Here is a 27,139-nt window from a genome sequence, read left to right on the forward strand (position 1 = left end):
TGACAGAACGACGACACCCGAGCCGTGAATGGTGATGAAGAGCGAACTTGGGGCGGGCGAGTGCCTAGAGTTATGAAGGGGGTACTACTGTGGAAGACCTTACCAACCTGAAAGTGAAAACAAGACGTAAGCGCTACGAGGACGTGGCCATTGACAGAGGAGTGAACACATGGAAAAACACCAAACCTTGGGTCGTACCGTAGAAAATAATATCGCACGAACCTGAAAAACAATGATAGCGACAAAATAGTGATTAACCGCATGATCCTGACCTGTAACCGGTAATGGACAACGTAAAACCGGCAGCGTGACGGGAAATAAAAACATGGGAGAAACGTACGCCTGACGACGTGACAGGCAACAGACGGGGTACAGTAGATACGTAAGCCTGAAGCGTAACAGGCAACAATTGGAAAAACGTAAGCCTGAATCGTGACAGGCAGCAGGACATGTATAGAAAAGTGAACCGGAGAGAAACCGGCAAGAGAAAAAAGGAAAAACGTAAGCCCGCGGACGTGGCGGGCAACAGACATGAAATAACGGGAAATGTGAGCCAGGAAAGTGACTGACGCTAGACAGAGAAAAACGTAAGCCTGGAACGTAACAGGCAGCAGACATGTTATGACAGAAACGTGAGCCAGAAACGTAACTGACGACAGAAAGCACCCAACAAGTGAGTCTGCAAACGGAAATACAGACAGCAAACATGAGAATAAGCCCCTTTTTTTTTTTTTCTGACCCCGGCTCTGACGAAACTGAAACGTGAGCCTGAACCGCGACCGGGAACCGGTATGGTATGAGAGAAAAACGTAAGCCCGTAGCGCCAAGGCAATGAGATGACAAGAAATACGTAAACTTTACCAAAAATAGGCCCCAAACATGGCGGAGCATGTTATGACATAGAATCAAGAAGTAATTACCGAACAATGTCCGTAGATGCGGCAGAGCAGAATGGCGGTGTTCGCAGCGGGTGGAATTCGTAGAGAACTTTTGGCAGACGATGGATGTCAAGCACGGCAGAGTAACCAGAGTCTGCAACAATAACCAGTAGCGTGAGGGGGGCGGGGGGGGGTTGGCCCCTGATGCCATGGTACGACCCTGGACCAGGGAAATGCGTGTCCCTGTGACTGATGAGACTGTGTTTGTGGGAGCTGAGGTGCGAGGTAGCGGGACCGCTGCCGTGGGGTGTGGAGGGTTGACTGGTCTGTAGTTTAGCCAGACAGAGGGGGGGGGCCCGTGGGAGCCAGCGGAGTGCCAGCCCCTGGCAAGCAGCTGTGATGTATGTGAGCTGGCGAGGGCCTATGATGGGGTTTATGGTGTGGAACCAGTGTGTGTAACAATCCTTTTTTTTTTTTTTTACTTTATTGCTGGCGAACAGCAGCCGGCGCCGGCCAGTGGCTGCGTGTGAAAGAAGCGGTGCCCCTGGGTCTCGACGGACCTGCCCGTGGGGAGAGCGCCAGGACCAGCCAGACGAGGGGGTTTGAGCTGCTGTGGCGGCCGGAGCCAGGACGGGAACCCGACAGCAGAGACCGGCCGGGACGCAAGATCCGTAGCCATGGCAACGGAAGCGCTGCCGGCGTCCCGCGAGATCTGTTTCAGGGCGGCACCTGAGCAAGGCCGAGCCTGGCGTGCGAACCGGGATGCGAGGTGAGTGGTGAGTGGAGCGGAGCGGACCGGGAAGGGGGGGAAGATGGTCACGCCGGAGGGGGGTGCGGTGTAGCCTTAAACTTACCCCAACAGCCGCCCGGAAAGCGATGGAGGGGAACCCTCAGCAAAACTTACCTACCCAGCAGAGCAGCAGGACGGGGCGTGACGTCAGGCGGGAAAAAGCACCAGGAACGCACGCAAATGGGGAGAGGGCATGCCTCCTTTTAAGGGTGCCTACGCCCCTCCCACAAATGCAGGCTGACATGTCAGCCTTAACCTACTAATCATAAACAAGACGAGTTACAGACTGGTACAGAAGGAGAGAGGGCCCTGCCCTTGAGGGCTTACAATCTACATGGTATGGGAGAAGGACACAGTAGGTGCGGGTGAAGCTGTCATGGCGGTATAGAGGCAGCAGGGTCACTGGTTGTAGGCTTGTCTGAAGAGGTGGGTTTTCAGGTTTCTTTTGAAGGATTCCACTGTAGGTGAGAGTCTGATATGTCGGGGTAGTGAGTTCCAGAGAATGGGGGATGGAGGACGATTGTGGGAAGAGGTGATGAGAGGAGAGAAGGAGGTCTTGTGAGGATCGGAGAGTGCGTGTGGGGGTGTATCGGGAAAGTAGCTCAGAGATGTAGGGAGAGGACAGGTTGTGGACGGCCTTGTATGTATTTGTTAGTACTTTGAAGTGAATTTGCCAGTGAAGGGATTGGCAGAGGGGAGAGGCAGAGGAGTAATAGGGTGAGAGGTGGATTAGTCGGGCAGCAGAGTTGAGGATAGATTGGAGGGGTGCGAGAGTCCTAGATGGAAGGCCACAGAGGAGGATGTTGCAGTAGTCTAGGCGGGAGATGATGAGGGCATGTACAAGCATTTTCGCAGATTCAAAGTTGAGGAAAGAGCGGATGCGGGAGATGTTTTTGAGTTAGAGGCGGCAGGTGGTGGAAAGGGCTTGGATGTGCGGTCGGAAGGAGAGGGCAGAATCCAAGGTCACTACAAGGCAGCAGACTTGGTTGACCGGGGAGAGTGTGCAGCCATTGATCGTGATAGATAGGTCTGTTGGGGGATGGGGGGGGGGGGGGTTGAGTAAGATGGGGGAAAGAGGATGAATTCTGTTTTATCTATGTTAAGTTTTAGAAAGCGAGAGGAGAAGAAGGAGGATATGGAAGATAGGCATTGTGGGATTCTGGATGGTAAGGTGGTGATGTCTGGACCAGAGAGGTAGATCTGTGTGTCGTCAGCATAAGAGTGATACTGAAAGCCATGGGACTCTGAGAGCTGTCCAGATATGTATCCTCTTCACGGTAGTTATGCCCAGATATGTGCCCCCTTCATGGTAGTTATGCCCAGATATGTGCCCCTTCAATGTAGGTATGCCCAGATATGTGCCCCCTTCAATGTAGTTATGCCCAGATATGTATCTTTTTCATGGTAGTTATGCCCAGATATGTGCCCCCTTCACGGTATTTATGCCCACAAGTGCCCTTCACAGTAGCAATGCCCATTGTGCCCCCTCACAGTAGTTATGCCTATGCCCTGTCCTAGTAGTTATGCCCAGATCTGTGCCCCTTCATTGTAGATATGCGCACATTATGCCCTTTTCGTGGTAATTATGCCCAGATATGTGCCCCCTTCACAGTAGTTATGCCAGATAAGTTCCCAATTCACAGTAGTTATGCCAGATATGTGCCCCTTCATTGTAGATATGCCCACATTATGCCCTCTTTGTGGTAATTATGCCCAGATATCTGCCCCTTCACTGTAGACATGCCAGATATGTGCCCCTTCATTGTAGATGTGCCCACATTATGCCCTCTTCGTGGTAATTATGCCCAGATATGTGCCCCCTTCACTGTAGTTATGCCAGATATGTGCCCCTTCGTTGTAGATATGCCCACATTGTGCCCTCAGCCTGTGACTGCTCAGATCCTACATAAACAATCATCTCCGACAAACAAGAATCCGACTCATCTCACAGCCCAAAAACAGGTTTCAAAACAAGGGGGCGGGGGACGCCTTGACCACGCCCATTTAGCGGCACAGCTAATGATTAGCCCGTGCAAAGAAAGAGGCGTGGCCCCGGCAAAAACACCGCCCTATGTAAAAATCTCTTTCATTCTGTTTGAAGCATTGCTGCAGAATAAGCCACGCCCACACCACCCGCCTCATCGTCTATTGCTAGGAGAGGTTGTTTCCATGACACTGACGTTGTGTAGAGGCGGCAACTGCGCAGGCGCAAGTGGCAGTTTTGGCAAGATGGCGGCGGGGCCAGTGAGGAGGCAGAGCTGGGGGATGCTGTGAGACAGTCAGAGGAGCGGACAGCGGCGTCACGGGCAGCAGGACCGCTACACGGAGCTGACGAGAGGGCAGCACCAAGGGACCTCAGAGGAAGGTAGACGCGACACACCGGGAGGCTACCGGACAGTGCGGGACACATGAGCCGGAGCAGTTCCCGGGAAGCACCGGTAGCGGCGGAAGAAGAAGAAGAAACAGCCGGAGGTCCTTGAGGGCCGGGAGCGGGCCCTTGAGGGCCCCAGGCTCAGGATGAAGTTCGCAGAGCATCTGTCGGCTCATATCACCCCGGAGTGGAGGAAGCAGTACATCCAGTATGAGGTGAGGAGACGCATGTCTGCGTGCACACACTGCGCTCTCTGCGGAACTACCACCCCCAGCGTGGCTGACACTGTAGCATCCAGTAGGAGTCCTGTTCTGCATTATTCCAAAATATATTCTCATGGCTATGTGATGGTGAACCCCAGATTAATGACCCTTAACCCCTAATGACAACCGAATGTGTCCCCAAAGGGCGCCTGACAACCGTCCACGCGTGTCCTGAAGGAGCCCAGTCCTGATTGTCGCAAATAAACGGTACACATTTTATTCCCATGATTATATATATATATATATATATATATATATATATAATGTAACCATCGTGCACCTGCCACGAGCCGTCCGTCTCATTATCTCAGCGCGAGACGACTGATCTATAACTATTCTGGCGCCGCTTATCCGTTTTTCATTCCCAAAATGTCCCATCACGAAGCATGACCGTTAGACGCCCCTGACTTACCTGCTGTATTATCGGCTCCCGGTAGAGGTGTAATGTAAGTGTGCGAGAAGGACGCAGCCAGATTACCAGCGATCCGATTATCAAAGCCCCTAATCGCCCAAGAGAAGGGGTGAGGGCTGGGAAGCCCCCCCCTGTCGGGGGGAGACATCTGCTTTGTGCAGGCTCTGCTGAATCAGCAGCTTGTGAGGCGGCTCAGCCCGTGGAGCGGCCGCTCAGCGGAGCCCACAGGTTCTTAAGTCGGGCCGCGCGTCACCCGTCATGAGGTGGGGGGTTGGAAAGAGTGAGCCGGAGAACTGAGGGGACCGATCTGTGGGGACCGCAAGTGAAACTACAAATCCCAGCACGCTGCATTCACCGAGCCGAGCCAGTGTGCACGCTGGGAGTTGTAGTTTCACCGCAGGTGCTGATCCCTGGTCTATGGCAATTCCCTAGTATTTTCAGTGCTGCTCTCCGCTCACGTCGGCCGTGCCTCCGGACTGTGGACAGCTCCCAGATTTCTGCTATCCACATCCTCGCTCTCCCCGAGGAGCTCAACTACAACTGCTCGCAAGGTGCTCGCGGACAGATGGTACATGTTTTTTAAATGCATGGCATATTTTTAGTCATTTTCTTGTCTGAACAACAAAAATAAAACTATTTAAAGGGTGTTTTTTTTATTTTTTTTATTTATTTATACATACAAGCAAAAGGAAGCACGTTCACTAGAGGGTAAGGGCTCATTCAGACGGCCGTATGCTGTCCGCAAAAATGCGGATCCGTTTATTTGCGGATTAGATGCTGTCCCATTCACTTCTATGGGGCCCTTTTCTTCCATTGCATGGCTCAGCAAAAAAATGAAACATGTCCTATACTTGTCCGTGAAAATCGGGACATGGCCCTATTAAAGTCTATGGATCAACAATCAGTTTTTTTGCGGACATGCTGAACTGTCCACAAAAAAAACGGATCCGCATTTTTGCGGACAGCATACGGCCGTCTGAATGAGCCCTAATGTAAGGAAATGTAACGGCATAATATAAAAGAAAGGAGTTCATGGATTGACCGATTTGCCAAGGCTCACCCACATCTGGGGTCTCTTCAGCTATTGCTAAACTACAACTCTCAGTCTGCCTTCTCATGCTGGGAGTTGTACTACATTTTCAGACTAACAGTAGAGCATCGCTGCGCGATACCGCGGATTGTTACTGTGGAGGCGAAGATTGGCGCTGTGGCTGATGAGTCGCCTCGGTTCAGCTCCTCTTCAGACTGTGAGACTCGTTGGGGTCTTTTCACATGCGGCAGAAATGTTGGTGAGTGTTGCGTTCATCTGAACAGGATTTCTGGAGACCCGTGTGGTTACCGCAGGAAAAAAGACCCCCTACGGTCGGGTGGAGCCGGTTCTCAGTCAAAGAAATTTCGGTCATCCCTCTCCCCTTTTTAAATAGAAAAACATGTCTGGTGTATCACGTGGTGATCTTTTCAGTTGGTCGGCGCCATCGCATGTCCTACAGGCCGTAGCATGGCAGGCGACTGAGCTGCCTTTCAGGATTCCGGGGAAGCGGAGAAGCCATTACTATTATGTGTACCTGGAACGTTGCGAGGACCTTGTGTTACTGGCAGAGGTCCAGCTCCGTGTAGTGCTGGGAATGGGCATCAATAGGAGCCTTTTGTTTGCATGTTGCGCAGGAGGCACAGGGCCATAAGGAAGGGAACGTCCTCCAAATAGCGATTCACAAAGTGCCTGACACTGGATCCTTGTGTTTAATGTGCACATGTGTATCTGTACCAAAGGCTCCAGCAAGAGGAGGACGGGTTCCTTCCACAGATTCACTCGCCACCCTCTAGCACAGGGATGCTCAACCTGCGTCCTTCCAGCTGTTGCAAAACTACAACTCCCAGCATGCTCTAATAACTGTAGGCTGTGCAGGCATGCTGAGAATTGTAGTTTTGCAACAGCTGGAGGGCCGCAGGTTGAGCATCCCTGCTCCAGCACAATGGTCTCCGCTCTGTGGCTCAGCAGCTTGTATGAAACTACAGCTCCCAGCATGCCCCTGAGTTGTGGCTTCAAATCAGCAAGAAAGACAGGTTGGAAATCTGTTATATAGATCTATATATATAATCTGATCTCTCTATATTCTCTATATATATATATATATATATTAGTGATTTAGACTTCAGTCTTCGTCCTCCTGCGCTGGCCTCTCCACTGCCAGTCTAAATGTAAGACGGCTTCATTGCTGGGGTGGATTTAGACCATTTTCTACACCTAAAACAGGCATAGAAAATGATAAATGAGACGCTCCTGACAGACCCCCCCCCCGCACATACCTGTGTGAGCGGCAGAAAAGGGGGAAAAGTCACAGATTGTGCCGCAATCGAAACATATACACTAAAAAGTGGCGTATATCTGTTTTGTAAATGACCCCCTATATCTTTATTATATCTATCATATACCTATCTAATATATATATATATATATATATATATATATATATATATATATATATATATATATATATATATATATATCTATCTCCTCTCTTCCTCTCCCTTTTTTATATATATATATATATACAGTGACCTGTAGATGCTGATGGAAGTGTGCGCCATATTTGGGTCTGCGCTGGTTTCTCTGTAAGCAGCTGTGCACAGACAATGCGTTTCTATAGTAAAAGTGTCTATAGACATAATAATAGTATTCCATGGCGCTGTACATATGATAAGGGGTGCACATACGTAATCCAGACAGTCGCACTAAGCAGGACCCAGAAGAGTTACAGACCGGTACAGAAGGAGAGCGGACCTTGCCGCGGGGGCTTACAGTCTACAACGACCCGGCTGAGCAGAGGCAGATCATGTAGCAGAAATGTATTCGACTGAAAATCAGTTGCATTCATTTGACTGAGGTTTGGAGACCTCCGTCTGCTCGCCTCCAACCTCGTTCAGATGAATGGAACTGATTTTCAGTCTCGGAAACGTCTGCTAGGTAATCTGCCGCGTCTGATGAGGGTGGTCGGCTCTGCACTGCCAGAGAAGAGTCACTTTGATAACATGTGGCTGTTGGGGACGTTTTGCAGACGTTTTCCTATTGTTGGTCTTTGTGAGGCACGTGGTGAGTATGGTTTGACTGTGAGGCGTTATCATTGTGTATTAATCTGCTGAGCCCTGACATGGTCGGTACGCCCTCCTGTCTGTTTAATAGCAAACTTCATTCCACGCACGTCCAGTTTAGTTGCCGTGATAAATCGCCAATCAATTCTTTAATAACCGCTTTTACTGGGCTGTTCTGCGTCTTCGCTGTAGACATTGTGGAAGGAATGAGAATAAAGATTTGAGATAAAACCTGGCGTAGGGGGTAAAGCGAAGCCCGTTAATAGATCTAGATCATATGTATTCAGGGCTGGACAGATGCCCGGCGTGCTGGTCTCCTAGTATGTATGGGGTTAGAGTCTTGATTTACTAGTGCAATGGAATAAAAAGTTTTGCCATTTTATGCATCACTTCTGAACCCCCTCCCCCATCATCCCCAAAGCAAGGAGAAGCCATCAGTTAGGCTTCATGCACACACCCGGTCTGTATTTCAGACTACAAAGAAGAGATCTGCAATACACGGATACCTTCTGTGTGCACCCCCCTTAATACAAAGGACTATTCTCCTCCGCAATACGGACCAGAATTGGACACATTCTACGCGGATCTGCAAAAAATAGAGCACAAATTATATCGCTCTGCTGTACAAGGTTTCCACGGCTAAGGGTATCTACACGTGGGGGTAGGTTTATAAACCGAAATTCCACACCAATCTTCGTGCTGATTTTTAACGGATTTATTTCCGCACCAAAAACCGCAAATGTTACTTGTGGTTTTTTTAAAATGGATTTGATGCTAAAAATCTGCACAGAAACAAATGACAGGCCACGGATTTCAGAATCCACCCGACAGGTCAATTTTCACAGAGATGAAAAAAACAAACAAAGTATAGATGAGACTTGTCTAACTTTGCTGGTACTGTTTGTATTTTGCAGTCCACAAAACGTTGATCCCCCAAAAATTCGGATGAGGTCCGTTTGACATCCGTGTTGCATGTTCGTTTTTTATTTTTTGGCTGACCCATTGTAACAATGCCTAATACTTGTCCACAAAACAGACGAGAGGACATCTTTTAGGCTACTTTCACACTAGCGTTATTCTTTTCCAGTATTAAGTTCCGTCCTAGGGGCTCTATACAGGAAAAAAACGGATCAGTTTTATCCTAATGCATTCTGAATGGAGAGCGATCCGTTCAGGATGCATCAGTTCAGTCCCTCTTACGTTTTTTGGCCGGAGAAAATACTGCAACATGCTGCAGTTTTATGTCCGGCCAAAAATCCTGAACACTTGCCGGAATGCCGGATCCGGCATTAATTTCCATTGAAATGCATTAATGCTGGAACCAGCCCTAAGTATTCCAGCAAAACGGATCCGGTTTTGCAGTCTGTGCATGCGCAGGCCTTTAAAAATGAGAAAAAAATAAATACCAGATCCGTCTTTCTGGTTGTCATCCGGAAAAAGGATCTGGTTTTGCCATGCATTTGTCAGACGGATCCGTCTCGCTAAGGCATCAGCTTGTGTCCGGATTGCCGGAACTGCCTGCCAGAATCCTCTGCCGCAAGTGTGAAAGTACCCTTATGTGGGACTGCAGAACGGACATACGGATGTGGACGGGTCCGCATTCAATCCGCAAAAAGTGCAGATCAGATGCGGACCAAAAATACGGCCGTGTGAATGGGTCCTTACGCTGGGCTTTTTCTGCAGCCTGTGCAGGCAGCCTATATATCGGTTAGAGCAGACGACCGGGTAATTACAGGTGAGTCAGTCACTGGTTTCCATCCTCCTGTAGCTGACGCAGCAGAGAACAGCTAGCCCTCGTCCCTGCACATGTCCGCTTATGTGGCCGGAGATAATGTCCTGATGCTGGGAAAGACATGGTGTGGCCTGATGACATCATGTGAACTGATCTCCAGACGTTCCTCTGTTATTCCCTTGGGATCCTAACCACAGTAAATAGTTTTCTTCCTAAAGCCTTGTTTCACGGACAGCACACGTCCCCATTCGTTTTAATGTGTGTATTCAGACATCAGTGTTTTAGCACGGACGCATGCTCTATTTTGGCTGTGTTCACGGATCTATCATGTCCATTATAGTCCATGGGTCTGTGAAAACCATGGATGCCCTCCGTCTTGCATCCGTGTTTCACGGATCATTAAGAAGAGATGCTTGGAAAATTATTTTTCAGCTGTTCAGTGAAACACGGATGCAACACGTATCCTTCTCGGACAGCTTCACGGATGCATCACTGACCACCTGCTCACGGGTTTGAGCACGGACGTGTGAATGAGGCTTAAAGGGATCACCCAATGCCAAATAGAGAGCCTAACAGCGCTGTGTAAATGGCCGTGTCCCCTCCAGACTGCTCGCTTCTTCATCCTAGCTGTCATGTTCTCTTAATGAGATCCATGTCAGAGGAAGAGACGGAGCAGCTTTTAGCTCCGCATCCTGCTCCGTTCCCACGTAGGAGCCATTAATGCAATCAAACCGTCGGCGGGGTCAGAGATGATAATTGCGCTCCCGGCATGGTAATGATGTCCGCCGGGCCCTGCTGCATGTACGTAGTAGACCGCTTCTCTGCTGATCATTCATGCATTGTGCTAGCTATTTGGGCCCGTGTTCAGAAAGGTGCAGCTTTAATGGCCGTGCCATATGATTGGGTACTTACTGCCTTTCAAATGCTGGGACGTCGCCAGGAGTTGGATGTTCTGCCGCCGCGCATAGAGGGAGTGCTAGTCCTTTTGTTGCTCTGAAGGCCAACGCCATGTGTTCCTGAAGGGGAAACCCATTTTAAAAATACATTGATTCAATTACTGTGTGTTTTATACAAAAAAGAAAAGCTCTTTACTTCCATGTATTGTCTATGGCGGCTTTATTTGCTGTTTTGTAGTGACAAGCAACAAGGTTGCCCCATTATTACATAGTTGTGTAGTTAGCAGGCTGAACGTGATGGACTTTTATCTTTTTTAAACCCAAGGATAGGAGAGGAGTTAGGTTACGTGCATACAACCGTACATATTTTGCGGTCCACAAACTGCCACTACGGACCAGGTGCATACTGCATTTTTACGAACTCCGTAGTAGAAATGCCTTTTCTTGTCTGCAAAACGGACAAGGATAGGACATGTTCTATAATTTGCGGGGCGGGTAAAACATCCGTGTGCTGTATATAGAAATGAATGGGTATAGTAGAAAAATAGTCATGTGAATGAGGCCTTAAAGGGGTTATCCCATGACTAATGTAAAAAATAGCATCCTATAGTACACGACAACCTCTTTTTAACAAAGCTAGAACCAGCCCTGTACCTCATATGGATCCAGAGATCTTCCCATTCATTGTTCTGCTAGATTTATCTCAAGCTGAAAGCTCAAAGCAGGGAGCGTGTCCTTTCTGCTGCATCTCTCGCCCTATCACAGCTCAGGAGGCAGTTGAAGGATGAAACGGAGCATGTGCGGCCATCTCAGCAAGAAGGACAAAGAAATAAGAAATTAAAAAAAAGCAGGTGGCGCTATACAGATACATTTTATTGAATAGCTCAGTGGCTATACATAATTTTGAATTACATGCAATTGCAAAAGTATTCAAATCCAGGGCCTGATTTGAAAAATTTTGAATATTTTTCTTGGGACAACCCCTTTAAGGGAAGGGGAATAAGAAGCCAGAATTCTACACCTTTTCATGAGTAGCAATGTTATTTAATTCTAAGAATTCATCTAGGCCTTTTTTTTAAAACCATCCACTCTTCCTGCTGTGACCACGTCCTGAAGTAGATTAGTCCACAGATTTACAGTTCTTCTAACTTTTTCTTCTCCAGACGGAGGCAGCGCCCCCTTGTCTTTTGTGGGGATTTTTACATGAAACAGCTTTTTAACCATTTATTTATTTATTTTTTTTATTTTTTTTCGGGACATTTATATGTTTATAAGTTAATCGCCTCTTCTCAACTCTAAATACATTTAAAAGGTTTCCAGGACTTATGTATTCTTGAACTATCCTCAGGATAGGGCATAAATATCAGATTGGCAGCGGTCCGACACCTGGGACCCCCACTATTTGAGGAGGCAGCCCCGCAGATTTTTTTTGCAGATAATTGGATGGCGAATGAATGGGTCTGAGCTGCGCCTCAACCACGTGACCGATGGCTGTGATGTCTTCACACAGCTGATTGATGGGAGTCCCAGAGAGTTGGATCCCTGCCGATCTGATATTGATGACCTATCCTGAGGATAGGTCATCAATATCAGAATCTCGAAAAACCCCTTTAAATCATTTAATCTATCCTCATGACTAAGACCCTCCATCCCCAGTTTAGTTGCTCTCCTTTGTACTCTCTCCAGCTCCAGGGCCTCCTTTCTCTGTCCCCAGAACTGAGCTGCATGTTCCAGGGGAGGCAGCTCATCTGTAATAGGATGGGGTCTGCAGAGTCATACAGCCAGTACTGTTCCTAGGGGTTATCTTACTCCAGCAAATGGCATTTATCATGTGGGTAAAGTTAATACAAAAGAAACAAAGAAAAGAGGAGACTTTTTCACGGGCGCTGCTTGCTGAAGAAACTTTCAACTGTGTGTTCTTGGTGTATCTGTTTGTGTAGAAAAGCAACGCATGTCGGGGCTGGACCAGGTGTCGCACAATAACTGCGCCATCCTCTCTAGTGGCCAGGACAGCGGGAGCGCGCATCCGCCAATGCTTTTTTGTAAAGTGTGCAAGAACAGCCACCGCTGCTAGATTGTGGTCGTAACCCCTGGAAACGAGCAGTGTATAATGTGATGAAAAATGAATGAAGCCAGCAAAGGGGGCAATATGGATAATAACAATACATTAGTAAGTGCCTTGTATTAAAGGAGATCTGTCCCTATGACACTGACTTGTGCGATTGTCAGTTAAAGGCATCTGTGTTGGTCCCATGTTCATATGTGTCCGCATTACTGAGAAAAATGATGCTTTATACATGCAAATTAGCCTCTAGGAGCAATGGGGGCGTTGCCATTACACCTAGAGGCTCTGCTCTCTCGGCACCTGCCGTGTCCTCTGCACTTTGAATGACAGGTCCAGGCAGTGAAAAAGTCATCACGCCTGGCCCTGTCAATCAGCGTGGAGAGGGTGCTGCAGTTGTAGAGAAAGCAAAGCCTGAAGGTGTAATGGCAACGCCCCCGTTGCTCCTAGAGGCTCATTTGCATATAATAAAACATAATTTTTCTCAGCAATGCGGGCACATATGAACATGGGACCAACACAGATGCCAAGTGCACATGTAACAGGTCAGCCAGTGTCATAGGGACAGATCTGCCGACAGATGCCCTTTAACTTTCTCTAGAGGATAAATGCCATTTGCTGAAGTGAGACAGCCCCTTTAAGGGTGCCATATAATGTATTGCCTCCCAGTGTGACAATACTGCTTCTATGGGGCAATACAATATATAGGGTCTGGTGGACCCTCTTGTAAGAACCGTGTGCAGGAAAACATCTGTGCAGAATATCGGAAGCAGGAGTCCTGTTCATATTGAGCCATGTCATTAGACCAGGGGATCGTAACATTATTTTAATTTATTTTTTTAATTCTGGTGAAGTCCATGATGGCCGTCACTTCTATTCTCTGCTGTTACTGCAGAGTCAAGGTAGGAAGGCGCAGTCCACAATCGGTTTTGTCTGCTTGTACAAAGTCCGATTCTGCCGCTCACATCTGGCATAAAGGATGTCAGATGTGCACATGGCAGTCCCGCTAAGGCTCTAGTTGCATATCGGCTTATGAGCGTATGCCGAGCATTTATGTGTGCGGGGTGTCTGACCCCCGCCGATCAGCTAGTGATGGCCTCTCCTGACGATGGGCAATCAAGTAAAGGCTTGAAAAGCCCTTTAAGGCTCTGTTCACACCACAGTTTTAACCCTTTCAGCCCCGGAGGGTTTTCCGGTGCGCTGTCCGCATCGTTTGCGGTCCCATTGAAGTGAATGGGTCCGCATTCGACCTGCAATAAATGGGGACCGAATGCGGACAAAAGATATGTTCATGTGAATGAGCCCTAAAGTGGAGACCGAGCACACGCTGCCACTCCATTCACATGCCTTCCTTCAGCCCCTCAGACATTGTGTGGAGCAGAAGGTGCGTGCTCAGGCGTTTCTCCGTTTAAACGCGTGGAGCACAGGGCCCCTGTTCTCATGATCGTGGGGGCCCCAGCAGTCGAGGCTCCAGCAATTGGACACCTACAGATAGGGCGATAAGTTGTCATGATTGGAATACCCTCTAACGTCGCACATTTGGCCGCGGTGGTGAATACTAATGGGGCAAATGAAGGTGGGGCACCAAACAAAAGAAATCCTATTGAATTAGAGGAGTGATTGACGGACAAAGGACTCGCAGGAAGATACATGAAGCGATTGATCCGAGAAGTCAGCGATGATATTCTGTAAAAGGCAGAGGTCCCAGGGGACGGTGTATTGATCAGAGGTGGAGGGCTGTCCGCATCCTGCTAGGTCTCATGTCTCCATCTATGGTTTTGTGTGCGAGTGACACGATCATAACGTGAGCTGCTTGCTAGAGATGTTTATCCGTGTGTGCGGGGCGCTGTGCTCGATGCATCGGCGTCAAGTGCTGCAATATATCTGCAGATATGGAAAGAAACCACTGGGCCATTGAGGAAACGTGAAATCGTGTTGGTGGATTTGCGCCGCACAGTTGTCGGACAGATTAGCGGGGTTAACGTTCCTGATGATCCGCCCATGTAAAGGTGCCGCAAATCACCCGATGAACGAGCAAAACTCTTGTTCACAGTTGTAATGATCTTTCATGCGTAATCAGCAATCTGCTGTCCAGAACAATGGGGGTCATTTACAAAAACGGGCTTTTTTTCACAGGTCTTTGTTTCCCTTCCTGCGCTGTCATAGCTTGCGCCTAATTTATGCCAAGGAGCGCGTCTCGTCCTAAATTAGGCGCATCTCCGGCAGCGCGCGCCTGTCCCTGAGTGAAGCAGTGTTACAACATTTACTCCCGTTTTGTAAATATTCCGGGGGCCGGACACATGCACGTCACTCCCTCACCACACCCAAATGTACAAAGCAGCACCAAATTTCCCGTGTGACAATATATTGTTGCATGGGCATTAAAAAAAAGTCAGAAAAAGGGGATTTGAGACTTTTTTTGGGGGGGGGGGGGGGGGGGGTTTAATGCCATAGCGCGCTTTGTAAATTACCCCTAGTGAATCTGTATGAGGACAAGGGATGGCAGTAGTCGTGCAGTGGAGGTGATCACATGTAGATACAGCTCTTTCCTCTACAGACGAGCAGGCAATTATCGGGAAGGAGTAAATGGTCCCTTCCCAATAATTGCTTTGCTCTGTCGAGCAGTCTAAATCCACCTTTACTTAGTCTGTCTATAATGAAGGTGCTGTGTCTTTCCAGCATCTTGGATACTAAAGTCTCTTTCACACGAGAGTGACGGATGAGGTCCCGAGGCGTTCAGTGAAACCTGCACCATTTTGCAAGTTCAGTCAGGTTTGTCTGCAATTGCGTTCAGTTGTTCAGTTTTTTCCGCGCGGGTGCAATGCGTTTTGATGTTTTTTTCACGCGCGTGATAAAAAAAATTTAAGGTTTACAAAAAACATCTCCTAGCAACTCTCAGTGAAAAACGTATTGCATCCGCACCTGCTTACGGATGCAATGCGTTTTTCACAAGCTCCATTCACTTCTATGGGGCCAGGGCTGCGTGAAAAACACAGAATATAGAACATGCTGCGTTTTTCACGCAACGCAGAACTGATGCGTGAAATAAACCGCTCATGTACACAGCCCCATTGAAATGAATAGATGGATGAGGATTCAGTGCGTTCACGTCACGCATTGCACCCGCTCGTGTGAAAGGGGCCCAACTCCCAGCATACCCTGAGGACTGTTGGGGCTTATAGTTTCATCTGGAGAGCTGAAAATTTTGTAATGACTAAGGCTACTTTCACACTCGCATTTGGTGCGGATCCGTCTTGTATCTGCACAGACGGATCCGTTAGCATTATTCAAAAAAAAAAAAAGTCTGTCAAAACGGATCCGTCCTGACTTGCATTGAAAGTCAATGGGGGATGGATCAGTTTTCAATTGCACCGTATTGTGTCAGGGAAAAACGGATCCGACCAAACGCAGCCAAATTGATGCATTCTGAACGGATCCTTATCCATTCAGAATGCATTGGGGCTGAACTGATCCGTTTTGCGCCACTTGTGAGAGCCCTGAAACGGATCTCGCAAGCGGACCCAGAAACGCCAGTGTGAAAGTAGCCTAAAATGAGTAAGCCGTGTGTTGGAGAACACTAGTTGAGGAGGTACCAGGCCATTTGGGTGCTCACATGCAACATCCGTATTGGATGCTGTAGGTCATTTAAGGGCCCGGGGGCATCGCCCTGTGCGTCATTTCCATCCTCATCCATTTGTATTCATTATTACGCAGTTTCTCATTTCCCAGGGAGCATATCTAGTAGGCAGTGTTGGCTAATTGATTTTGGCTGTCCCTGTTACAAGCAGGGTGTGTGGGATTGTGTAGGAAAGCCTCCTGTTTTATGTTATCTTGAAGCGTAGGCGTGCGGAATAAGATGACTGCGGGGACTTGTGGGGTGACAGACGACCTGCAGGAAACCTGTGAGTGCGGAGAATTAAAGGAGATGGTCTTCACATTGACTGTATAATGTGTGGTCATGTATGAGATCTAATAGACAGTGGGGGCATCTGCAGGGTATGTCACGTGCCACATCATTCACGTGGCATCGCCTCCCCCTGCCTAAACTGGTTCTAAAGATTGCCTAACGAATTGGGGTAAGTCAGGTAACCTTCATCCAGCATCATCAAGGTCACTGATTATGGCCTCCTGCACACGACCGTTGTGTACACCCGTGGCCGTTGTGCCGTTTTCCGGGTTTTTTCGCGGACCCATTGACTTTCAATGGGAATCGGAAAATGCACCGTTTTGCAGCCGCATCCGTGATCCGTGTTTCCTGGCCGTGAAAAAAATATGACCTGTCCTATTTTTTTCACGGCCAACGGTTCACGGACCCATTCAAGTCAATGGGTCCGTGAAAGAACACGGATGCACACAAGATTGGCATCCGTGTCCGTGATCCGTGGCCGTAGGTTACTTTTTATACAGACGGATCCGAAGATCCGTCTGCATAAAAGCTTTTTCATTGCTGAGTTTTCAAACTCAGAACCGACAGTATATTCTAACACAGAGGTGATGGGGACGCTTCAGGTTAGAATATACTAAAAGAACTGTGTACATGACTGCCCCCTGCTGCCTGGCAGGTGCTGCCAGGCAGCAGGGGGCAGCCCCCCCCCCCTGTAGTTAACACATTAGTGGCCAGTGGGGCCCCCCCCCCCCCTGTAGTTAACACATTGGTGGCCAGTGCGGTCGGCCCCCCCCCCCCCCCTCCCTCCCTTGTAGTTAACACATTAGTGGCCAGTGGGCCCCCCCCCTGTAGTTAACACATTGGTGGCCAGTGCGGCCGGCCCCCCCCCCCTCCCCTTTAGTTAACTCGTTGGTGGCCAGTGGGCCCCCCTCCCTCCCCTGTAGTTAACTCGTTGGTGGCCAGTGGGCCCTCTCCCCTCCCTCCCCCTCCTAATTAAAATCTCCCCCCCTATCATGTGACAGGTCCGGCCGGGAGCTCCTCCTACTGGTAAGTGACATGACCTGTAGGAGGAGCTCCCGGCCGGACCTGTCACTTACCAGTAGGAGGAGCTCCCGGCCGGACGCAGAGATCGCAGCTCGCAGGTAAGTATAATGGTTCTACAAATTGCTAAGTAACCATGGCAACCGGGACAGCAGTAGCGTCCTGGTTGCCATGGTTACCGATCGGAGCCCCAGCGATTAAACTGGGACTCCGATCGGTACACTCCGCTGCCACCAATGATAGGGGGGTAGATTTTAATTAGGAGGGGGAGGGAGGGGAGAGGGCCCACTGGCCACCAACGAGTTAACTACAGGGGAGGGAGGGGGGCCCACTGGCCACCAACGAGTTAACTACAGGGGAGGGGGGGCCGGCCGCACTGGCTACCAATGTGTTAACTACAGGGGGGTGGGCGGGGGGAGTCTGCTGCCTGGCAGCACCTGCCAGGCAGCAGGGGGCAGTCATGTACACAGTTCTTTTAGTATATTCTAACCTGAAGCGTCCCCATCACCATGGGAACGCCTCTGTGTTAGAATATACTGTCGGATTTGAGTTTCACGATGTAACTCAAATCCGACGGTATATTCTAACATAGAGGCGTTCCCATGGTGATGGGGACGCTTCAAGTTAAAATATACCATCGGATTGGAGAAAACTCCGATCCGATGGTATATTAACTCCTGACTTCACATTGAAAGTCAATGGGGGACGGATCCGTTTGAAATTGCACCATATTGTGTCAACGTCAAACGGATCCGTCCCCATTGACTTGCATTGTAATTCAGGACGGATCCGTTTGGCTCCGCACGGCCAGGCGGACACCAAAACGACTTTTTTTTCATGACCGTAGATCCTCCAAAAATCAAGGAAGACCCACAGACGAAAAAACGGTCACGGATCACGGAAAAACGGGACCCCGTTTTGCGGACCGTGAAAATATACTGTCGTGTGCAATAAGCCTATGGGTAGAAGTTTTCTCTAGACAAGGGAATCGTTGTAAACCCCTTTAAGGACCGCCCCAGTTTGGGCCCTTATAACTGACTATATATATACATTTTTTTTTTTTTTTTTTTTTAAAGGGAACCTGTCATCAACATTATGCTGATCTCACCGAGGGCAGCATAAAATAGTGGCAGAAATGCTGGTGTCACGGATGAGCTAAGTCAGTGGTTGCTGAGAACCAGCATCATAATCATTGCAGCCCAGGCCTTGTAAAAAGTCAAATCTACCGGAGAAGAGTCAGAGTTAGGGCTCATGCACACGACCGTTGTTTTTTTCCGGTCCGTTTTTCACAGATCCGTTGTTCCGTATCGGAGTTTTTTTTTCTTTCTTTCTCTGATTTAAGTCCTCTTCCGTTCCGTTATTTCACAAAACATATCCGTATGGTTTCGGTATTTGATCCGTTTTTTTGCTGATCGGAAACAGTGACTTATTGCTCACGTGTTTGGTGATTTAATATGGGCTGGGCATAGCATTTCTACAGTATGGATCCATAAAATACGGATGACATACGGATGTGTTCTGTGTGCGTTTCGTATTTTTTGCGGACCCCTTGACTTGAATGGGGCCTCGGATCGTGATTTGCGGACAATAATAGGACATGCACTACTTTTTTGCAGAACGGTAATACAGAAATACGGAAACGGAATGCACACGGAGTACCTTCCATTGTTTTTGCGGACCCATTGAAGTTAATGGTTTTGCATACGGTCCGCAAATGAAACGGAACGTAAGCGGGAAGAAAATACGTTTGTGTGCATGAGCCCTTATTCATAATCTCCTGCACTCTCGCCCATCTGCTGATGGTTGGCAGTTCTCTCCTAGAGAGAAAGAGAGAACACTCGGTAGAAGACTGTCAGTCATCAGCAGGAATTCATGAATAACCAGGACTCTTCTCAGGTGGCCGGGACTCTCTTCCAGGCCCAGAAAGATATATTTCAAGGACAGCACCAATGTCCCAAGTCTTTGGAAGCGTCACTGTCACCAGCAGTAAGACTCTTTCCCGCTGTCAATAATAGACATAGGAATACAGAGGAAACGTGACCAGCGTCTTCCTTTATGCAAGATTTATTTCCAACCAACACCGCAGACGGGCAACGTTTCAGCTTTGCGATCCGGCCCCCCCACTGATCAGCTTTGAGATGAGGAGGGGGTGCTCCAGGCGAGCGCCGATTCCTGAGGAGCAGGGGCGTAGGGTAACTGCAAGCACTCGCTCCATTCACTTGAATGTTATACACTGCAGTGAGATGAGGGGCAGTGTAATGGACAGGAAGCAGCCTCGCATGGAGCATCGCCTCCTATTCAAACAGCTGATCATCGGGGGTATCAGGTGTCGGACCCCCGCCGATCAGATATTGTTGTCCTATCCTGACTCCTGCACAACCCCCTTTTAGGTCTTTTTTCATAATTTGAAAGAATTAATGATAAGTAGATACTGGTGCAAGTTAATATTTTTAAATGTAATATAATGTTATTTGTATCATTTCTCTGTTAATATGCCGCGTATTTACATAGTATTAATAGGGTCACCTGCGTGCTGGGTGTCGGACCCCCGACAATCTGACATATTAATGGCTGGACACTGGCTGTATGTTTAGGGTTGTTGTCCTGCTGTTTTAATATTAACATTGTCTAATATAATTTTTGCTTTTTTTGGGGAGCAGGTCGTACTTTTTATTGTACTGTTTAAACTTTTTTTTTATTGTGTGATAGAAATTGTTTAGTTTATTCTACTGGTTAGAGTGAATGCGGCGACACCATAAAAGCGGTGCAGATTTAAAACTTTTTCTACGCTTCCATATTTGTTTCCAGTAAAAAAAAAAAAAAAAAAAAGTCGTCACTTCATGTAGCCGAAATCCGAGAGCTTTTTTAAAATTTTTACATTGATGTTGCGGTACGCTGGCTTGTTTTATTTGCAGGATGAGATGTGGAGAGGATCAGTCGACTCTCCTGACAGGTCTGTCTCAGGGCTCATGCACACGACCGTTGTGGTTTTGCGGTCCGCGAAAAATATGGATGACATCTGTGTGCGTTCCGTATTTTGCAGAACCGAACAGCTGGCCCCTAATAGAACAGTCCTATCCTTGTCCGTAGTGCGGACAATAATAGGACATGTAAAAAAAAAATTACGGAACGGAAATACGGACATACGGAAATAGAATGAACACGGAGTAACTTTAATTTTTTTGAAGTAAATGGTTCCGCCTACGGTCCGCCAAAAAAAACGGAACGGAAAGAAAATACGATTGTGTGCATGAGGCCTTAGTAAAGAATTACATTCCCTGTAAAATAATGTTCCAGAGTTATTTCATAGGAAACATAAGCCTGTAAAGCGAGGTGGCGGGTCGTCTTTAGTTTGTACCAGCCGCTCACTTACTGACTTTTCTTTCTGTCATTTTTGTGTATAAACCTGGCATTTTGTCATAATCAAATGTCCAACATTGACTTTTATAAGCCCAACATGTGTGGTTTTTCTAAAGGGAGCTCATCACCTCCAGAATTGGTTTCAAGGTGCCTTGAAATATAGCCAGTCCTGTAATCATGACAAATGTTGTTGTTGTTGTTTTTTTTTTTATAGCAGTACAGTTTTTGGTGCCCCATTGCCCCTCCGTAATGACACCTAGCGCTTCCCCCTTGTTTGATTGACACAGTAAAAGCCGGAAGCATTACTCAGCATTAGAGGCCCAGGTTTTCACAAGAAGGGTCTGGTTCTGTTTTGCGGCACCCGCCCTACATGGCAGTATGCTTACCTTGAAACCAGTTTTGGAGGAGACCGACTCCCTTTAATTTTCTCAAAGTTTACATTTAAAAGATGAGCAATTCCTACCCAATGAAATGCCCCCCCCCCCCCCCTTCCCTCCCAAATACAAGGCTGTAAATTCAGGTGCGCTGTGTGTGTAAAGCTGGGGAGAACTGCAGTGATTGGATCCTGCGAAAAAGGAATTCCAGGCCCTTGGGTTGTGCATATATCCTGCTGACAGACAGTATACACCTCATTGGGGGCGCGCGGGTGTTTTCTTCTTTTTTTCTCCCTTTGTGAAACTGCATGTTCAATTGTCAGTTCAGAGCTGCAACCTTGAGCGGGTCACTTCTGTAGATTAAATTCAGATTGTTAGCCTTTGGGGTTAAAGGCGGCTGCTGCTTCAGCGAGCGTGTGTAAACAGTCCGCCGTGCCGGCTGCATCTAGCAGCATTAGGAGAAATCCTTTGTCTGCTGTGTGTAATAAGCTGGCGTGCGGATAAAGGAGCGCCGACAGATTCTGATGCCTTATTATTTTATTTTTTGTTTTGTTTTTTTTCTCCCAAAGTTTAGAAACATAGAACTCATTTTCTGTTTAATAATGGAGGGGGTTTTCTAGGACTGCAGTTGAATTCATTTTAGGAAGAAACTTTTTTTTTTTTTTTATAATAGTGTTTAATATTTCATTTAGATCTGATAATAAAAATAAATAATTTACTATACACAGTTGATGTATGTACTTATTTCTAATATATATATATATATATATATATATATATTGAAAAAATAGAGCACCACTCCAAAGTTGCAGTAAAAAAGTGTTATTTTTATTCACCCATTGGTGACGTGACATTTCATGTTGGAGCCGAAACGTCGCGTCACCAATGGGTGAATAAAAACACTTTTTTACTGCAACTTTGGAGTGGTGCTCTATTTTTTCATTATACATTTTGGGTAAGCGTTTCTCTTTGAGCTAGCACCCGTTTCTCCCTTTTTTTTTTTTTTTTTTGGTTGGTGCTGTGTATATATGTAATATATATATAAATATATATATATATATATATATATATATATATATATATATAATATATTTAAAAAGAATAACTACATATTAAGAAAAAAAAAAAGGACTTTATATGTTTGTTCATTTAGTGAAGAGATCGTTTCCTCTCCTGTTCAGGATCTCTGCTTTGCCTCTGATCGGCTTCACTTTCTAGTCCTTTTAATGACTTCTTGCTCTGCTCCCCGTCTTCTCGGCGCTGGCTTGTAAGTAGACAGGAAATGACAGGTTAATTTGTACAGTTGCTGTAGCAGCACAAGTGTTTTGCGGGCCTTGTATGAGGATAAGGGCTCACGCACACAAGCGTATTTTTTGTCTGCATCCGATTTGTATTTTTTTACGGTTCGGAAGCAGACTCACTTCAAGGTAGCTGCAAAAGATGCAAGCAGCGCACTGTGTGCTGTCCGCATCCGTATGTCCATCCGTGGCACCCCCCAAAAAAAATAGAACATGTCCTATTCTTGTCCGCATTACGGACAAGGATAGGGCTGTTCTATTATGGGCCAGACGTTCCATTCCGCAAAATTCGTAGTGCACATGGCTGGCATCCGTTTTTTGTGGATCCGCAATTTACGGACCACAAAGCAGGCAATGGTCGTGTGCATGAGCCCTAAATCCAAGGAACTGTGCTGGAATATTCATAGATGGTCATTCAAAAAATTTCAGAATTTGGTACAGCCATCAGTAATGTATTCATGTTTATACGTTACGTGGAGTGTCCCTTTATGAGCCTCACAGAGGAGGACGTTCTGGGATATGGTCCCAGTGACCCCCGGGCGGCCATCCACACGGATTTATTCATCTGTAAGGGTACTTTCACACTAGCGTTTTTCTTTTCCGGTATTAAGTTCCCATGAGCTCAATACCGGAAAAAAACTGATCAGTTTTATCCTAACGCATTCTGAATGGAGAGAAATCCGTTCACGATGCTTCAGTTCAGTCCCTCTTAGGTTTTTTGGCCGGAGAAAATACCGCAGCATGCTGCAGTTTTCTCTCCGGCCAAAAAATCCTAAACACTTGCCGCAATGCCGGATCCGGCATTAAGTGTTGTGGCAAAACGGATCCGGTTTTCCGGTCTGCGCATGCGCAGACCTTTAAAAGTGTGAAAAAAATAAATACCGGTATTTCAATGCATTTGTCAGATGGATCCGCATCCGGATCAGTCTGACAAATGCCATCCGTTTGCGTCAGGATTGCCGGAATCCTCTGCCGCAAGTGTGACAGTACCAGTGGTGGGGTCGTCACTATTGGGGTCCAATAATAATTAGTTGTGTCGGACCTGCGTAGAGTTATTCTCAGGCTCAGTTAGTCGTGTGGATCAGTGCAAGGATTTTTCCCAGACTCCTTTACATCTGCGGTCACTTGAAGAGGATTTTCCTGGATTCTGAAATACCAAAGTATCCAATACTTAGTCACCAGTAACGTCTTTGCGATCTCCTCCTATGTGAGATCTCTTGACGATGATAATTATTTCAACTATTTTTGAGAAAACTGAGATGCAGTACGTCCTCCTCCTTACCTGTGGACATTTTTACCTGAAAAAAGCCCTAGAAACTGCATGTGTTTTTCCATACGGCATTTTTTTTTTTTTTTTCTAAATGACTGTCAACCAGGTTTTTTGTCTGGTCTTTTTTCCCCTATAGAGATGTTAGAACCCCAAAAGCTTCAGCATGCTTTAAAAAAATGCCAGAAACCCCCAAAACACCACCCAATTAAGAGAATTGCCAGCAGCAAAAAAAAATAAAAATGCGTGTATGTCCTGAGTTCCTTACACACTTTTACCACAAATAAAAAATGCGCCAAAACCGAATGTTTGAACTTAATAGAGATTTTTCACCCAGCCTTCCTACATTTCAGGTTGCATCACTTTTCACATCTCCATAGCTGGATACTGCTGATTGCTGCCGGACCCCATTGACTAGAATGGGATTTGGCCTGTTTCCTGCATGATTGCGCGGTGTTACTAGGAATAAAACTGTGAAACCAGTGCATGCTCCAGTTTGTCTGGCTGTAAGCTGGCACTTAGGCAGACCGGATCCCTGTCAGATCCCATATGATGGAACAGCCTGGTGGCTTTTAAAATGCAGATGTGAAGCTAGCCTTAAAGATTTCTCCTTCCTTACATACTCTCTTGACTGTATTCAGTCTGTGACTATCCTTCCTGTGACAGCAGTATTTCCCATACTGAACGCTGCCCTTGTGACTTGAACTCACAGCATTAGGCCTCATGCACACGGCCGTTGTGTAAATACACGGCCATTCACTTCAATGGGGGAGCAAAAGATGCGGACAGCACACAGAGTTTCGCGGCCCCGTTAAAAAAAATATAACGTCCTATTCTTGTCCGCGCTTTGCGGACAAGAATAGGCATTTACATTGCCCGCGCTCATTCCGTTCCGCAAATTGCGGAAGGCCACACGGGCGGCTTCCGTTTTTTGCAGATCCGCGGTTTGCGCACCGCAAAAAACGGCACGGCCGTGTGCATGAGGCCTTATAATGATTTTATAATGCTGTGTTCCTGGCTGACCTCAGCTGTACTGAATTGTACTGATATAATGCTGTCGGTACAATTCAATAGAGCAGAGGTCGGGCAGGGACACACAGCATTGTAAATCATTATAATGCTATGAGTTTGCGTGACAGGAGCAGCCTTCAGTGCGGGAAACACCGCTCACACACACAGCGTGTTTCATGGACTGAGATGATCAACTGTGGGGGAAAATAACAGCTTTCATTACTCTGTTGGAAATTGTAACACAGTAGACGTCCATAGATATCTGAAATCCAGAAAAAAAGTAAGAAAGGACACCTCTATTTAGTGATGATTCCCATCTTCCTAAAACCGCTTAAAGACAACCTGTCGCCTGTCTTGACTTGTCTGTTTTAGTAACTACTTGCATCCCCCATGTAGTACCAATCCTGGAGCATCTGTTCTCATGACTCTGTTATGCTAGTCCTTTATTTCTACTAGAAGTTATGAATGAATTGTCAGCAGCTTGCAGTAAAGGTACAGATGGGTGTTACTAGTTGGGGGTGTGTCCCTGCCCAGTCTGACACCAGCAGCACTGATTGGACAGAGCCAGACACACCCACTACTGGTAACACCCAGCTGTTCCTTTACTGCAGCCTACTGGCAATTTATTTGTAAACTTCTAGCAGGAATAATACAGGAATGGCACAACACAGAGTCCTAAGAATAGAGGCTCCAGAATTGGTTTTACATGGGGAATGCAGGTAGTTACGAAGGCTGACATGTTAGGAGAGGCGACAGGGCCTCTATAAGACGGCAGATTTCAGTAGTCTGAGAAAGCTGCGTCATTGGTTCACACTTGGAAAACAGAGAGGAGAAAAAATGATTACAACTCGGGGTACTTTCACACTTGCGTTGTTGGATCCGGAAATCCATATGCAAACAGATAGCGTTTGTAGATGGATCCGTCTCACAAATGCATTGCAATAGCTCATCCGTCTCTCTGGTGTCATCCGGAAAAACGGATATGGTATTTATTTATTTTCACATTTTTAAAGGTCTGTGCATGCGCGGACTGGAAAACTGGATCCGTTTTTCTGGAACACTTGAAAATGGAAAAAAATGTAGAATGCTGCGGTATTTCCTCCGTCATGAAAAGGCAAAAAGACTGAACTGAAGAGATCCTGATGCATCCTGAGCGGATTGCTCTCCATTCAGAATGCATGGGGATAAAACTGATCAGTTCTTTTTTGGTATTGAGCCCCTAGGACAGAACTCAATACCGGAAAACTTTAACGCTAGTGTGAAAGTACCCTAAAATTGAATTTTTAGAAACTTGATAGAAGGTGACCAGTATTGGATGTAGATTTTTGGATTATAGGGGCCAATGGTCAGTTCTGGTTCTGGCCATATAGGAGTCCTCACATTTGTCACCTATTGTGACAGTCCTTTGTCTGAATCTCTTCCTGCTGCGTTCTATAATTACGTAAGACACAAGGATCTCTGGTCCCCAGACATGCAGGAAAAATATGTGCTTCCATTTATTTACAGCACGATGACCTTTGATATCTTGGGATCCTTTTTTTCCCCTTTGGATTCATACTCAGCTGTTGTGAGCCACACGCCAGCAATCCTCGTCTCTGCTGATGTTTGTGATGAGCACCAGCTAAGTAGGACTTCCACGAGACTACGTCGTATGGCTTAAAGGGCATCTGCAGCAGATTTGTACCTATGACACTGGCTGACCTGTTACATGTGCACTTGGCAGCTGAAGGCATCTGTGTTGGTCCCGTGTTCATATGTGCCCGCATAGCTGAGAAAAATGATGTTTTAGGTTATGCAAATGAGCCTCTAGGAGCAACGGGGGCGTTACCATTACACCTAGAGGCTCTGCTTTCTCTGTAATTGCCGCACCCTCTGCACTTTGACAGACAGGGCCAGGTGTGATTGACAGTTATGACGTTTTCACTGCCCGGTCCTGTCGTTGCAGCATTTACAGAAGGAGCAAAGTCCAAACGAGCAGTTCTGTGGCGTTCAAGGAGACGAGGTCTTTGAAGACGTTTTTAGTTTTTGAAGCCCTTCAGTCTCAGATGCCGTCTGATGGTTATGGGGCTGCAGTCAGCACCAGTAAGGGCCTTAATTTGCGTCGAGGATCGTCCAGTGTATGGATCCTCCGGCTCAGTGCTGATGAATTTTTTTTTTGACTATTTTGTTCCATAACCCTCAGGATCATTTAAGAAATTCCAAATGACTGTCTTCCTGCGTCCCACCTCAGCAGCGATGGCGCGCTTCTAGAGACCCTGCTTATGCAGTTCAACAACCCGACCACGTTCAAAAAGGGAGAGTTTTTTTGCCTTTGCCATCACAACGTGTGACTACCTGACAGAAAATGACAATGAATCCACATCTTTGCACAGATTTGGCCTTTTAAAGGCATGTGGATCTAAACTTTT

The 27,139-nt window shown here is 47.0% G+C and overlaps 1 protein-coding gene across 1 annotated transcript in view; it reads left to right on the top strand.

Annotated features, from left to right (window-relative positions):
• The first annotated feature begins 3,869 nt into the window (after window positions 1-3,869).
• Window positions 3,870-27,139, top strand: part of XPR1 (xenotropic and polytropic retrovirus receptor 1) — a 125,119-nt gene continuing 101,849 nt past the window's right edge. Inside the window, exon 1 of the mRNA XM_040407097.1 lies at window positions 3,870-4,254. Within this exon, the coding sequence (XP_040263031.1) occupies window positions 4,186-4,254 (69 nt within the window). The 5' untranslated portion in view covers window positions 3,870-4,185. The remainder of the gene's footprint in view (window positions 4,255-27,139) is intronic.

Source organism: Bufo bufo, chromosome 9, assembly GCF_905171765.1.
Source record: "Bufo bufo chromosome 9, aBufBuf1.1, whole genome shotgun sequence".
In the NCBI taxonomy this organism is placed as follows: Eukaryota; Metazoa; Chordata; class Amphibia; order Anura; family Bufonidae; genus Bufo; species Bufo bufo.